We start from the raw sequence: 14,389 nt of genomic DNA, 5'->3' as shown, positions 1-14,389 counted from the left end.
CGTATATATAGAGTTTTAAACAAAATAATAATATACCGGACGTCCGACCCACGCCACAATGGCGGACGTCCGCCCGCCCGTCCCCCGCACGTCCGAGGACATCCGACGTCCTTATGGGACGTCCGTATCCGAGTTGAAACGCCACAATGGCGGACGTCCCGGTCGCCCGTCGCGGATGTCCGACCGGACGTCCGCCATTGGAGATGCTCTAACTTGGGAAATAATTATGTAACCTTTATTATAATAGGCTAGACCTTATTAAGAAGTAATGTAATTCCAGTGTGTACAAAATATGAGTTGGACATAGTGTATTAAATAGTAGGTGGAACTCATAATTTTAGTTATTTTGATATATTAATTTATAGTACTCCATGATATATCTAATCTCAGTGGTGGATGGATAAGACATTATACCTACCAATTAGCAACACATTTAATATGTCTTGGCCTTTCAACCAAGCACTCTTTAATTTGTCAAACCAATTATGCGTATAATATAGAATTATAGACTTTGATTGACATATTAATATGTCGATCAGACAAATAGCCTTTTAATATGCATTATATGTCGAACTGTAATTTATTTTTCCTTTTAAGAATTCCTTCATCATTTAGGCATTGTTAGTACATACTGCTACTATGTACTTAATAAATAAACACAAGATGCTTTCTCAGTCTTGATTTATGTGGGCACTATAGAGTAAGTACTATAGATTTATTCTAATTTAATACTAATATAAAATATAAGGACAATGTGTACATGTACAATAAAATTACTTTCTTAAAAGAGATTGGTCATTGGTCCATAAAACTCAAACATGTTCATTTTACTATTGTAAGAAGACAAAAATATTTAGGTCACACATCACATGGGTGATTCATGATTGCGTACGTTCTCAGGCATTAATATAGGCGCGACCTCGCCTCATGAATTTATCAACTTTTCATTTACACTTTTTAGATGAATTATTCATTTATATTTATTCTACTAGTATATTAATCCAACCACCATCTGAAAAGTCTCAAGAATCAAGATTGTAGAATTAATATGACACTGATGTTCTAGAATTGAAATCTGAGATATATTCTATTATATTCTATACTATTCAGATCAAATTTAATAAACAATGCAAGATAGATTTTCTCTATTAAATAGAATTATTTTTATTCTTTTCCCACAAATTTTCTCTCAGGTAGTAGTGAAAAAAAACAATGAGGAGATAAATGTGTCAATTGTGGCGGGTCCAAATATTCACGGACGGAACCAGAACTTAAAATGAGTCGGTACTGAAATTTTACAACAAATATGGCAGGACGCGTGATGCTCCTAGAATCTCCAGTAGCGGCTTGCCTTCACTAATACTCCCTCATTCTAATAGTAGTGAATGCATTTCGTCCGGCACGATGATTAAGAAAAAAAATGTATATTAAATAAAATAATAATAAAGTAGGAAAGATTGAAAAGTAAGAGTTAGAAAATATGTTATCTTTAACTAAAAAAATGACTTTATGAGAGGGAAAAACAAAGTAAAAGTGATAAAAATATGTAATGAAATAGACAAAAAAATTAATAAATAAATTGATATGTAAATTTTTTGAATAATACGAGTAGTAATTGATTCTTAAAACATTTTTAAAAAATAGAAGAACAAGATGGTAATCACAATAAATAAGAAATGAAATAATCAACTACTCCTAATCACACAAAACAAAAAGAGTGAATTACAAAAATGGTCTCTGGACTATGAGTTTATCTCGCCCATAATCCCTGGACTTTAAAAATATCGCCAGACATCCTTGGACTAAGGGTTTATCTCGAAAATAGTCTTTTTTCACTATTTTTGGTCGAAAATACCCTTTTGGGGGGTTTGGGCAATTTAGTTTTTTTACACTTTTAACATTTTAAACTTGATATTATTTCAGTTATGTACTAAATCTGATATTATTTCAAAATTATCATTCTTCTTCACTTTTGTCATCCTTCACTTTGTTTCTCTATTTCAATATTAGATTTAATTTTTTAAAATTAATTTTTAAATTTCAATTTTTAAAAATCAATAAAATTTTTAAAACACTATAAATAATGATTAAAACTATTAATTTTTATTATTTAATATAATATTCAGCTGAATTGAAGAATTACAGAAAAATAAGAGCTATTCTATTTAGCCTTCGTTCGGTTGTTATAATTGCTTGTGATTGAATATTATGAAGTTGACTAAATATTTGTTCCTACTAAAAATTTTATATAGGAGTATTTTTGTTGAAATTTTCTAGTAAATTTTGATTGTTTTCAAATTAATAAACGAAAAATTATATTAGTCTTACATTAGATGCATATTTATTTTAGAATAAATCGTGTTATATGATCTATTTATAATTAAAGCTATTAAATATTGATTAAAACTAAGGTGTTGTCATACCTTATTGATTAAATATTAGACACTATCAAATATTGATTATGACTATTAATTTTTGTTATTTAATAATTTTTATAATTAAAAAAATTTATTCATATTTAAAAATTGAAATTTAAAATTTAATTTTGTAAAATTAAATCTAATATTGAAATAAAGAAACAAAGTGAAGGATGACAAAAGGGAAGAAGAATGATAATTTTGAAATAATATCAGATTTAGTAAATAACTGAAATAATATCAGATTTAAAATGTTAAAAGTGTAAAAAACCAAATTGCCCAAACTCTCCAAAACCTCTCAAAAGGGTATTTTCGACCGAAAACAGTGAAAAAGACCATTTTCGAGATAAACCCTTAGTACAAGGATGTCTAACGATATTTTTAAAGTCCATGGACTATGGACGAGATAAACCCATAGTCCAGGGACCATTTTTGTAGTTCACTCAAACAAAAAAGGGATATAAACGAGTGTTATGTTCCCTAGGTCGTAATTATACTCCTCCTCTATTCCTTTTTTCCCCTTTCTTTCGTCTGCATCTTCTTTCTCCAGTCCATCTCTTTTTATAATCAAAATCCAAAAACAGTATAGGTGAATTAAGGAAGACGCCTGGCCAAGCCCCCGCTGAAGCAGCGGCTTGGCATATGCTATCTCCGTCCCTGCAAATATTTACTAATGTACTACTAAAATTTTACTGTATTTTTTTAAGATGCAAAAAGAAAGCGTTTCTAAATTAATGATAAATTACTTAATCATTTTTTTTCCTCTAATTTTAGTCGAAACACGAATAATAAGGACACTCACGTGAGAGAAATTTTTTCTCCTCGTGTGAGCATCTGCAATAAAAAAAATTATCTAAAATCTAAAATAAAACTAAAATATACCGTTAGCTTAGTTAATATTTTCACCCACACGCTTATAAAAGTCGATATAGCCAGTATGAGTAGAGTAATTACAGTGCACAGTAAATAATTAAATATACATGCATGAAATTCCCAGCTAGCCAGCAGCAGCACATGCTCTCCATCACTATCACTATAAATACGCTGAGCCCCTCTTTTGCCCCTCACCGCCCCTTCTCAAAACTTGATAACTAGATACTTCTAAAATATCTCTCATTTTCACTCTCTCTTCAATTTCCTTAAATTATTTCCTCAAAAACACCAAACCAGAGACACAGAGCGAGAGAGGTGGCCATGGCGGACCAGGGGAAAATTCAGAGCACCAACACTAGTAGTACTGAAGCAGTTACCGGTCCGATTCGGAGAGTGATCGTCATATCTGCCGGCGCCAGCCACTCCGTCGCTCTGCTCTGTAAATTCTAAATTTCCTTGCTATAATTGTGCCTACACTGTATCTACTATGTGTTTCTACGCTTGTCAATGCCTTTGAATCTCGACGAATGTACGATTTTTTTTTCATTTAGTGTTTTGTGTGTCTTTGATGCTGAAAACTGTAGGTTTTCCAAATTTTACTGTGTGAAAATTGGCGGTGCAGTTTTTTAGGAATTTTTGCATGGACTAGAATGCTCCACGTCTAGTTTGAAAACATTTTCTCAATAATAATTGAAGAAGTTAAGTCAACTATTTTTTGTCACTATTAACAATAGTATTTTCGATTTCTATTTGATTTTTTTTTGTTTTTTCATATATATCGGCTGTTTGGTAGGACTTGCAAAAAAAGTGTAGTGTTGTTGACTCAAGTATCGAGTTAATCGTCGGAATTACTTTGCCATTGCAGTTGATTTTGGTTGAGCTTTTCGTGGTAAATCTGACAAGACATTGCAAATAACATTTGGCGATAGAAAATTTGGTTTAAAATACAATGCATGAACATGAAAATTTTTTAAAAATGAATTTACAACCAAATCTGTGTTAAGAATGTTATATTTTATTTTAGCTTGATATCTACTTACAACATGATTCCCTACTTCCTAATGTTGTTAACTTATTCTGTTTCTTCGTATAGTTAGTGTTAGGCAGCAGTTGGCTACGAGCAATTGCATTTGTTGACGTATAACCTGGGGTTTATGGAAGATATTTTAGTCATATTCTAAAGCTCAAATCAGCCTTGTTCGTTGATATTTTGTTTGGTTAAATATTCTTGAAATCTTTATTACAACTTCAAACTTTTCCCATAATTGAGGGTAGCGTTGAATATGAATCATACTATGCAGCTGGGAATGTTGTTTGCTCTTGGGGAAGGGGAGAAGACGGGCAATTAGGCCATGGAGATGCTGAAGATCGGTTCTCTCCTACACAGTTAAGTGTATTGGATGATCAAGAAATAGTTTCTGTTACTTGTGGAGCTGATCATACAACTGCGTACTCCAAATCACAAGTTCAAGTATACAGCTGGGGATGGTAAGTTTCTGGATGGCTAATGTTCATTGTATTATATAGTATTATTATTTAACCTTGTGATATTAAACTTCTGTATCTATATATCCCAAGCAGAATTTTTTTTTCAACTGTCATTTATATTAGTACCTCAGTGTTACTCCTTGTTTCCGTGGCCGCCATTTCAGCCTTAGACCCATTGTTTAGTAATTCATTGGATTTGATGGGCTAATATGTGAGCCAAGTTCTTATGTTTGCTTGGTATTTCAAACATTTTGTAGGGGTGATTTTGGGAGGTTAGGCCATGGAAATTCTAGTGACTTGTTTTCTCCTCAACCAATCAAAGCTTTACAAGGCCTGCAGATAAAGCAAATTGCTTGTGGAGACAGCCATTGTTTGGCAGTGACTATGGAAGGCGAAGTCCAAAGGTTGGTCATGTTTCCCTTTTTCTCGTAAGTTAGCAAGTAACCTGGTGTAACTTGAAAGGTGCATTGCAAATAGCCAATCAACTCCAGGATAGGTTGTTATGTATCCTATGCATATCCGGATACATATAGTCTGATTCTGACATTGCCAAGACGGCTAGAAAGACATGAAGCTGAGTACTCCCCTGAGATCTTTGTTCAGATGGGCATAGAAAGCTCTTGTCTGCTGACATTTGATGTAGATGTTTTGTCCAACTTTGTTAACCTAGTAATGTTTCCCTTGGCTTCCGCTTTGGTATTTTTTGAGTTCTCCTATTAAAATATAAAAACAGCCCCGGTACTCAGCTGCATATTTATTTTCAAGTTCTTGCTCATTGGTAGGTAAAGCAGCCACTACAAAAAAATATCTTGATATGCCCTCACATGGAACCATTTTGTTCTTCATTTCTTTTTCTTACTCTACTAATTTCTTTTCTGATTATGCACAGTATAATTACTTAGTCCTGAAAGTCATTTTTATGAAAATCTGACAATCTTAACTTACATCTGTTCAAATGAAGTTGGGGACGGAATCAAAATGGTCAACTAGGACTTGGTACCACTGAGGATTCTCTTGTACCCCGAAAGATTGAAGCTTTCGAGGTATGTACTATGAAGTTTATCAATACACATCGATATCTATTTTCTTTCTGCTTGATATGGATAATACTCTATGAATGTTTAGTTTCAAGACAAAAATAATAGGCATGCTCTGTGAATCTGTTAAAACATGTCTGTGTATTCTTCTTTTTTAAAATGCTTTTCCCTGTATTTTACATCGTGCAATCACAAGCCAATAAAAACGATTGCATCGTCTAGTATACTAGAATATACTAACGGTAACTAATGCCATAACATTATTTTACTACCTAAACCCTACTAGAATATACTAACGGTAACTAATGCCATAACATTATTTTACTACCTAAAAACTAGATGAGTTTATCTTTATAAGCACTTTGACAATTCATCTTGAGATGTCTTTAAGACGCCTGTATGTTTTGTAGGGGATATTAGTCAAAATGGTAGCCGCTGGTGCTGAACATACAGCTGCTGTAACAGAAGGCGGTGAACTTTACGGTTGGGGCTGGGGTAGATATGGTAATTTAGGTTTAGGTGATCGAGATGACCGCCTACTTCCAGCAAAAGTTGCAACTGTTGAGGTAAGCCCAAATTCATTGCACATTGGAAAATTATCTTGGTAGTCCTGTCTTAAACAGTAATATTCAAAATAAATGTTCTGTATGCTAAAGATGCACAGTAGTCAATAAATTTAACTGAAAGGCTACCTAAGTAGTCTTAAAGAATCAGTTTTGGTAGTAATTTAGATGTCTAAGTTTCTGTATCACAAAATTCTAGCCATAATCTTCATATTTTGTAGTATGATTTTAAGTTAAGTACATTATATTAATGAAATTAGGATTATCACAAGTTAAGATTGCAAAAAGCTTGTTTTAGAAGATGATTTTCTTATCAATGTGAATGAGCCTTGTGTTTGTAAAATAAATCCTACCTGGCTGGACGTTATAAGAGAATGTTCAAACACATTACTTTACTTTTAACCTAACTGCAAACCGATTCACACTGAGTGTACGAGAGAGAGGATGTTCTAGGGGTTTCATGTGTTATATTCATCATTAATCCCTGGATGTTCTTCGTTCCACTCTAATTCCACTAAATCATAATTAAAGAAATTGTCACAGCTGGAATGAAAATGATGTATGCATTTAGTTTCTTTAACTTTTCGTTGTACCTTTGTACTGCTGATAATCGTTGTTGCAGGGAGAAACAATGGTCCTGGTAGCTTGTGGATGGCGACATACAATATCTATTTCCTCCTCAGGGAGTTTGTTCACATATGGATGGAGCAAATATGGCCAGCTTGGGCATGGGGATTTTGAGGACCATCTAATCCCTCATAAGCTGGAAGTTTTACGTGATCATCATATATCTCAAGTAATTGTTGCTTCTCATACAGAGATGTCTATGTTTCTTTACCTATCAATAAGTAGAAAACTCATGTCCCCCTAAATCTTTCATTCTTTTACAATAAAACTGAGCTATTTTGGAAGTCTTTTGCAACTCAATTTTTCTGCTTGGATATTTTAATATATCATTTATACTAATAGAATGTCGTTGTGATTGCTGCAGATTTCAGGTGGTTGGAGACATACAATGGCTGCGACAACTGATGGAAAACTATATGGCTGGGGCTGGAATAAGGTCTATTACAAACTTCTTTCCACATAATTTATCACAATCATGAAATTTGACTAGTCTGCGTGTTTTACCATTGTGCTTCTCATATTATATTTACGCTTTGCCCGTTTTTTAAAGATTTATCATATCATTTTGAAGTAGTTTGTATGTTATGCCTCTTATGGTTAGTACAACTGATCTGTATGTCAACTGAATCAGTTTGGACAAGTTGGTGTTGGCAACAATACAGATCATTGCTCCCCTGTGCAAGTCAATTTTCCACTTAATCAGGTGCCTTTTTTTTCTCTCTCCTTACTGGTGAACTAACATTAATAGGCAACACTAGTCTAATTTTGCATGGTTCTTTCACCCTTTGGTTACAATGATTAGGGGTGGCTCTAGTTTGCTAATTCTCTTTCCTTTTGATTTGTTTTTTCGAATTGGGTTTTTGCATGCAGAAAGTAGTGAATATCTCATGTGGGTGGAGGCATACCCTTGCTGTGACAGACAGACAAAATGTCTTCTCATGGGGAAGGGGTACCAACGGCCAGCTAGGGCATGGCGACGCTGTTGACAGGTAGCATTTTACTGACTAACTCCTTTCAGAAGAAATTGAACCTTTCGTTCAACTATTCTCCTCTGTCAGTGTCAACCACAAAACATAAGTGAAGACGTATTTCACGTGTATGTCTATGATAAAAAAATATGTTAGTGTTTGGACTGTTGATAATCTGAAATGCTGTTGTAGAAATGTTCCAAAGATCATAGAGGCATTAAGCATGGATGGATCAAGCGGACAGCATATAGAGGCCTCCAAAGTTGACGTCTCATCAGGTTCTTCGTTGTGTCTACCTGCTCTTTTCAACGTTGTGTCTACCTGCTCTTTTTCTCACACTGTATCTGGGTTTCCATGGCCAGAAAAAAGTTGGGTGTCTCCGACTCAGAGATATGCAGTCGTTCCAAATGAGAATGTATGTCGCGCATTTCTGCTACTTCTAAATTCATCGGTAGCAAATATTACTCCTATATTTGTGCAGTTGTGCTTAAGCCGAAACAATCAGCAAAAATGAAAACTACTAATGGTACCGGCTTTTGCGCAGGCTCAAGAACCGTCGATCGGCAACAGAAACGACGCGAGTGTCCCTGAGAGCGACGTAAAAAGGATGAGGATTTGAGTGGTTGTGCAACATCTATGTATGTATTGATGCCTTGGTTTCAAGGTTTAAAATCAATACTGTGTTGTATAAGCACAACTGTTTGGTCGTGTATTGGTTAAAATCAAAGATAAACATCGCAGTTGGATTAGAATGAGGGAAACTAACATTTGCAGCATTGAAGTTTCTACCTGTTTATTTTGGCATTTTGAGCACTAAGCTTGACTTCTTTTTGTCATTTGCAACTTAATATTCTTAGTAAGGTTAAAATAGTACTAATAGACTCTATTTTAATTTTGTAACGGTACTTTTTGGTGTTTGCTATCTCAACTTGAATATTTATTTATGATTATTAGCTCATGAGTCGCTAATTGAATGTGATTTGTTGCCAATACAATGCGTGCACGGTTTGCCTTAAGATATCTTAATAAAGTCAATCATGATTTTTGTGATGGCTATTTTTCTTCTTTCATTTTATGTTTTCTTGTTAGGCTTGATTTAAAGAGTTAGAGAGAAATTAAAGAATGACACTGACCCAATTTCTGATTAACCTATTGAAAATGAAGAATCTTGATAATAATAAGTTTTCTAAGAGTACAAATTAAAGTTTCGCCTCTCAAGAAGAGTATGATTAAATTGTATAAGCAAAATCCAATAATGTTGATATCACAAAAGATGAATTTTCCTACCAACCCTTAATTTCAGTATAATATATGTGTTATTTTGTTTCATAATATACTATCACGGTTAAAATGACTCGAATATCATGATTTCAAATGCTAATAAAAAAAATATTTGAATAGTTCGAATCGAATAATTGTCGAATATAAATGTCAAAATTTATCGTATTTCATAGTAGTATTACTTAATCTCAAGGGCGGAGCTAGGAACATAAATGGAAGGGGGTAATATTATATATAAGGAAATTTTGAGAATTCAAGATGGGGCAAATATAGAGAAATTTAGAAAATTTTGCAGAAAATAAAATACTAGAAGTATAAGTACATCAATATAATTGAGGAGGGGCATTTGCCCTACCTAGTAATATATTGGCTTTGTCTTTGCTTAATCCCTCGTCTCAAATTACTTAAATCGTATTTTATTTTAAATTATCCCAAATTTATGAGTCATTTAATTATATGACAAAAAAAACATTTAATCATTTACTCTATTATATGTTATACTTACTCTTTACTTATTTTATTTGCTCTTTTATTTTACTTTATATTAAGATTCAATCCGTGAAAAATAACTTTCTTAAATTTTGTACTCCCTCGTCCCACAAGAACATGTATTTTTTCCTTTTTAGTCTGTCCCATAAGAATATGTAATTTCTAATTTTGGAAAGTTTTTTCCCTCTAATGAGGTGAGATCCATTCTTCATTAACAATATTTTAATTACTTTTTCTCTCTACCTTTCTCTTACTTTACCAAAGTGTATATTGTTTGAGGATATTAAAAAAGCACATCAAATAATGAAGTACTATTTGATTACCATTAAATAGTTGGGTGTGGCTTGTGAAAGAGGAGAGGGTGAATGACTTAAAGTCTGAAATGTTAGTTTTAAAATTTTATAAAAGTCCACTTTTTTTAAAAGAATCTCCCATTATACATAAATATTTGCATTTTCCTTATGTAAAATTGTCAATTACTCCCTATACAACAATGACATATCTTTCATATAGATGGAGATATTTAATTATCTTTTCTTTTTATATTCTTATTTTTAGGTCGTTCGTGATTTGTATAAAGGCGCGTGTACGGTTGCCCCGCGTGTTGGGTCAAAGTAAAAGTCAATGACGACTATCATGGGACCCACCACTTTTATTTTGTGCAATTATTCATACATGTATGATGTGACAATAATCATTCTAGATGCAGTTTTAATCCATTTAATCTAATCCTGCTGCTTAGGGACAAAAGGTGATTCGCTCACCCCAGGCGCCCCCATAACCCGGCCCGACATCGCTATGGAGGGGTTCAAACACGGTACCTCAGCGGCCCATTAGGTGGGAGGAACTTACACTGGTAACCAGCACACAAGGAGCCACCACAGTGGTGAAACTCCCACACTGCGGCTGCCAGCATTCGATCCTGTCTGCTTAGGGACAATCTACCACCCAGGAACCAACTGAGTTCTAATCCTGCTAGATATATGTCTCGGGATTTTATTTGAAGAAAGTGAGATGTATATAGTGAACTAATTATTATCTTGTGCCAAAGAATTTGAGTTGGTTTTAGGAATAAACGTCGTATGTATTCCGTCACTATGAGTTAAGTATTTAACAGCAGTAATTCTCTACAGTTCCATCATGCAGCCCTTATTTTGGATATATAGTTTAAGTTTATTTATGTAAGAAATTGACGTAATAATGTTGGAAAGAGGAGAATATATGTGACTTAAGAAAATAGATTACAATCAGAGTTTATTGAGATAGAAAGAAATCAAGTTAAATTAATCAAAGATAATCGAATCATTGGATATATAGTTTATTTATGTAAGAAATTGACATAATAATGTTGGAAAGAAGAGAATATATGTGATTTAAAAAAATAATCAAGCTTACAATCAGAGTTTATTGAGATAGAAAGAAATCAATTTAAATTAATAAAAAATAATCGAATCATAAATAATTATTTACTTTCCTTCTTAATGCACAATTGATCTCTATATAAAGCAGTGGCGGATCTAGGGGGGAGGAGGTCCGTGCGACTATTTTCCCCTTATCGGGATGTAAAATTACCATGTCCGCCCCCTCCGTTTGCCTCCGGCGTCGCCCCGAACAACGAAAAGAATAGCCATGTCTGCACTAAATCAAACTAATACTATATATTCCGCCCCCTCCGATTCTGGATCCTGGATCCGTCACTATAAAGAGTTGGATGCGTTAGAGTTGATTAACGAAGAGAAAATACAATTAGAGTTTATTAACGAAGAGAAAATACAATGTAGTTATTAAGATACTTTCAGTCTTTTATTTTCTGTATTAGTTTTTTTATTTTTTATTTTGCAATTCTATTTTCCATCAGGGTATTGCAAAGTGGACTCTTTGACACGAGTCAAATTTGTCAATAATGAAAAGTGAAGCACTCCTAGATATGAGTAAAAACTGTCTCCCGAAAACTAACAAGCTCCTTGATATGAACCTAAACTATCAATGGATTTGCGGAAGCTCCTTGATATGAGCCTAAACTATCAACGGAATTGCAAAATTTCCTTGAAATGAGCCTAAGCTTTCAAGAAAGATTGAAGAAGCTCCATGATACGAGCATAAACTATCAATGAAAATTGAAGAACTCCTAAATATGAGTATAAACTATTTATCAAACTGAAGATCGTTATGAGTTAGATATCAAAAGAATTAATATTCAACTTGAGAGGGAGAATGATGAGATGAAGAAAATAGGAGTGATTGAAGGAAATAATCAAAGCTACAATTAGAGTCTTTTTCAATAAAGAAATAAATTATTTTGATCCATCAAAGATCGTGTCATAAATAGATTGTTTAATTTTCTCTTGTTAATGTAATGTGTTGGACGTATTAGAGTTGATTAACAAGAATAGAATCTTTAATCTGTATGGTTCTCCAAGTTTTTATTTTCTATATTTGCCTTTTATTTTTTGTATTCTTATTATATTTAATTAAATCTAATTTGGTCAAGTTTATTCATCCCCTCTTCTTTTGTTGAACTAAAAATTACTACTCTGTCTCCTAATAAAAGTCATATATTGTCATTTTGATCTCTCACACAATAAGAGTTATCTTTCATTTTTACCATAAATGGTAAGTAGGTATTGCATTCTAATAACCTATTTCACTCACATTTTATTACTATAAAACTAACATGTATAAGTGGGACTCATAGTCCACTAACTTATTTTATTCACTTTTCTTTACATTACTTAGGCCATCCACAACGCTGTTCCTATACCGTTCCTAAACCGTTCCTTAAACCACTATTTGAGGGCCCCACTGTACTTTTTTACTCCATTCCTTAACTAAGGAACGGAACCTGCAACCCTCGTTCCTTAACCGTTCCTTAACCGTTCCTTAAATTACTATTCATTCAATTTCATTTTTTTTTAATTTCAACTCAATTCAATTAAAAAAACAAACACATTTTATTAAAAAACACACAACATTAAAACAAAGTTACAACTTAAACTTAAAAAAATAAAAAGCACACAATTAAAATCATAAAAAAATAAAAGTACACAATTTTAATAATTTCATCCGCCAAAGTTTGCCCAAATGTGCTCAATTAGATCATGTTGGAGTTGGGTGTGGGCGCTAGAGTCGCGTGTCCTTGCACGAATAGATAACCGTTCTTGTATAGACGGATGCGCTCCACTTCGAGGCGGACTACTTGCGGTTGAGCTTCCGGGGGATTCGGGGTCGAACCAATTTCCCGCCTCGGGTCCTTCGTCTTGGACAATCATGTTGTGCAAGATTATGCACGTATACATGATGTCGACCATGTTCTCCATGAACCACGTACGAGCCGGGGCTTTGATGATGTTGAAGCGCGCTTGGAGAACCCCGAACGCCCTCTCCACATCCTTGCGAGCAGCCTCCTGCTTCTGCGCAAAAAGAGCCTGCTTTGGGTTCGCAGACCCACTGCACGTCTTCACGAAGGTAGGCCACTTCGGGTAGATGCCATCGGCGAGATAGTACCCCATTTTATAAAGCCGATTGTTGGCGACGAAGTTGATGGCCGGCGCTTTACCATCCAAAACTTCGGTCAAGAGGTCGGACTGGTTGAGCACGTTTACGTCGTTGTTCGACCCGGGGACCCCGAAGTACGCGTGCCAGATCCAAAGGCGGTAGTCGGCAACGGCCTCGAGTATAACGGTTGGGTGGGTACCTTTGTGGCCGCTCGTGTAGGACCCCTTCCACGCCACCGGGCAATTCTTCCATTGCCAGTGCATGCAATCGACGCTGCCGAGCATCCCTGGGAATCCGTGCACTGTTTCGTGAAGGTCGAGAAGGAACTGACAATCGGCCGTGCTTGGCCTCCGGAGAAATTCGTCGGTGAAGGCTGCCCGGATGCCTTTGCAGAATTTGAGCAAGCACATTCGCCCAGTGCTATCTCCGATGTGGAGGTATTCGTCGAACATGTCGGCCGTTTGTCCAGTCGCAAGCTGGCGGATTGCTGCAGTACATTTCTGCAGCGTCGTGTGGCTGGGACGTCCGACCGCGTCGAACCCTTCCTGGAAGAACTCTTCCCGGGCTGCCAAAGTATTCGCGATGTGGAGAAATAACGGTTTCCCCATGCGGAAACGGCGACGGAAGTACGTATCTCCCCAAACCGGGTTATCGCAGAAGTAGTCGCGTACTAACCTTGCGGCGGCTTCCTCCCGGTTACGATGGATGTACGTACGGGAGCGACGTTGGGGCGGAGCGGCTTCTTCCGCCTCCCGTCGTCGATCTTCTTCAAGTGATTGTTCCAATATTTGACGCATTTGTTCATAAGGATCCATTAGTTTGATTAAATTTGGGAGAAGGAAAATAGAGTTGATTTGAGATGAAAATTGGGGTGGAAATAGAGAGAAATAGATGTGTGTTTGTGATTGAAATGAGTATGAAATAGGAGTATTTATAGAGTAAATAAATAAATTAAAAAAAAAACGGCTATAAAATTAACGGTCTCATTACCGTTAATAAAAAAAAAATTTTTTTTTTATTAAATTCGAATTTTTTTTTAAAAAAAATGAATTATTGCGTCATCGGGACGAAGCCCACTCGCGGGGCAGCGAGTGGGCTTCACGCGTCGAATGGGAGTCCGCCACGTCGCCTCGGCGCGTGGCGGAACGTTT

The 14,389-nt window shown here is 35.1% G+C and overlaps 1 protein-coding gene across 2 annotated transcripts; it reads left to right on the top strand.

Moving 5' to 3' along the window:
• Positions 1 to 3,479: 3,479 nt before the first annotated feature.
• LOC121769386 (ultraviolet-B receptor UVR8-like) lies at positions 3,480 to 8,923 on the top strand. Of its 2 annotated transcripts, none has more exons than XM_042166183.1 (12): positions 3,480 to 3,729; positions 4,592 to 4,778; positions 5,036 to 5,182; positions 5,740 to 5,821; positions 6,226 to 6,381; positions 7,001 to 7,174; positions 7,370 to 7,441; positions 7,637 to 7,708; positions 7,876 to 7,994; positions 8,166 to 8,251; positions 8,336 to 8,424; positions 8,518 to 8,923. In XM_042166183.1, the coding sequence occupies exons 1-12, from the start codon at positions 3,612 to 3,614 to the stop codon at positions 8,590 to 8,592; spliced, it is 1,377 nt and encodes a 458-aa protein (XP_042022117.1). In that variant the 5' UTR covers positions 3,480 to 3,611; the 3' UTR covers positions 8,593 to 8,923. The 2 variants fall into 2 exon arrangements, with proteins under 2 accessions (XP_042022117.1, XP_042022118.1); XM_042166184.1 differs by having other exon boundaries at positions 3,481 to 3,729; positions 8,336 to 8,388.
• The last annotated feature ends 5,466 nt before the right edge of the window (positions 8,924 to 14,389 follow it).

This window comes from Salvia splendens, chromosome 15 (genome assembly GCF_004379255.2).
Source record: "Salvia splendens isolate huo1 chromosome 15, SspV2, whole genome shotgun sequence".
Classification (NCBI taxonomy): domain Eukaryota; kingdom Viridiplantae; phylum Streptophyta; class Magnoliopsida; order Lamiales; family Lamiaceae; genus Salvia; species Salvia splendens.
This window is presented reverse-complemented; position numbering and strand designations above follow the sequence as displayed.